General features: G+C 36.8%; 1 protein-coding gene across 1 annotated transcript; it reads left to right on the forward strand.

Annotated features, from left to right (window-relative positions):
* The first annotated feature begins 277 nt into the window (after positions 1–277).
* Positions 278–1,213, forward strand: LOC115302276 (olfactory receptor 4F15-like). Its single transcript, XM_029952223.1, has one exon. It carries the CDS (start codon positions 278–280, stop codon positions 1,211–1,213), a length of 936 nt encoding a protein of 311 aa, XP_029808083.1.
* Positions 1,214–1,569: the final 356 nt, after the last annotated feature.

Raw genomic sequence — 1,569 nt, forward strand, 5'->3', positions numbered from 1 at the left:
AGGAAAATAAATGCCTGATAATGGAATAAAAAGGGAAATATCCCCAATTAACCTCCATCTGAAATACTCATAACTTTTTTCTATTTTATATAATCAACCTCCTGATCATTATAGTAACTCTATTTCCTTCATACTGCTTTCCAATTAAATTATTTCCAACACTAGGATATGAATAAACTAGTGGGATAAATAGGAAACTACATTTGTACCACTGATTCTCACCTTTCTTCATTTTCTATCTTTAGGAAATTTGAAATCAACTCTTCAGCCCAATTAAATGAATGGACTAAATCAATCTGTTGTTTCTGAGTTTATGTTGTTAGGACTTGCTAGTTCTTGGGAAACTACAGTTTTTCTCATGTTGATATTTTCCTTGATTTATTTAGGGATCATCCTGGGAAATCTCTTCATTGTCTTTTTGGTAATTTTTGATTCTCATTTGCATTCTCCTATGTACTTCCTACTGGCCAACTTGTCCCTCATTGATGTGGGGCTTTCCTCTACCACCGTTCCTAAGATGATTAGAGACCTTCTAAATGAATACAAGACAATTTCTTTCCAAAGTTGTATGACACAGATATGCTTCATCCACATCATGGGTGGAGTGGAGATGGTGTTACTCATCGCCATGGCATTTGACAGGTACACAGCCATCTGTAAGCCTCTTCACTACCTGAGCATCATGAACCCTAAAGTATGTGTTTCATTTGTAATTGCTGGCTGGGTCATTGGAGTGATCCATGCTATGTCTCAGTTTGCTTTCATTATAAACTTGCCCTTTTGTGGTCCCAATAAAGTGGACAGCTTCTACTGTGACTTTCCCAGGATCATAAAACTCGCATGTACAGATGGAGCCAAGTTTGAGTTTATTATTGCTGCCAACAGTGGCTTCATGAGCATGGGCACCTTCTTCCTGCTGATCCTTTCCTATGTCTTTATTTTGGTCACTGTCTGGAAACGTTCTTCAGGAGACTTATCCAAGGCATTTGTCACTCTGTCAGCTCACATCACTGTGGTGGTTCTCTTTTTCACTCCATGCATGTTTCTATATGTATGGCCTTTCCCCACATCATCAATTGATAAATACCTGTTCATTGCTGACTTTGCTATCACCCCCATCTTAAATCCCATCATATATACCTTAAGAAATAAAGACATAAAGGTGGCCATAAAAAGGTTGAGCAAATGGGGACATTATGTCAGACTCTGCTAACTGGCTCTATCTTTGGAGCTCTAAAACTATACATCCGTCTGCCTTTTGTATATTTCTACTTAGGCATCTGACATTTAAAATAGACATAAACTTGATGTGTTGTCTACCTCACTGAAAAAAATTCTCCTACTTCTGTAGAGCATTTATTCATTACGTTGGGTGCCATTGATATGAATCTACCATATAAAGGTATTATTTTATTATTTTAGCAGACAGTAGTAGTATCTACTAAATAATACTTTATGATTGAAATTGTGATCATTTTGACGATAAGGAAGAATATAAAAATATCCCTTCTGCTTCCCATAAGGTTTGAAAATAAAATTCAACCCAGCTCTGAGGAATGTCAGGAACCA

This window comes from Suricata suricatta, chromosome 9 (assembly GCF_006229205.1).
Source record: "Suricata suricatta isolate VVHF042 chromosome 9, meerkat_22Aug2017_6uvM2_HiC, whole genome shotgun sequence".
NCBI lineage: Eukaryota > Metazoa > Chordata > Mammalia > Carnivora > Herpestidae > Suricata > Suricata suricatta.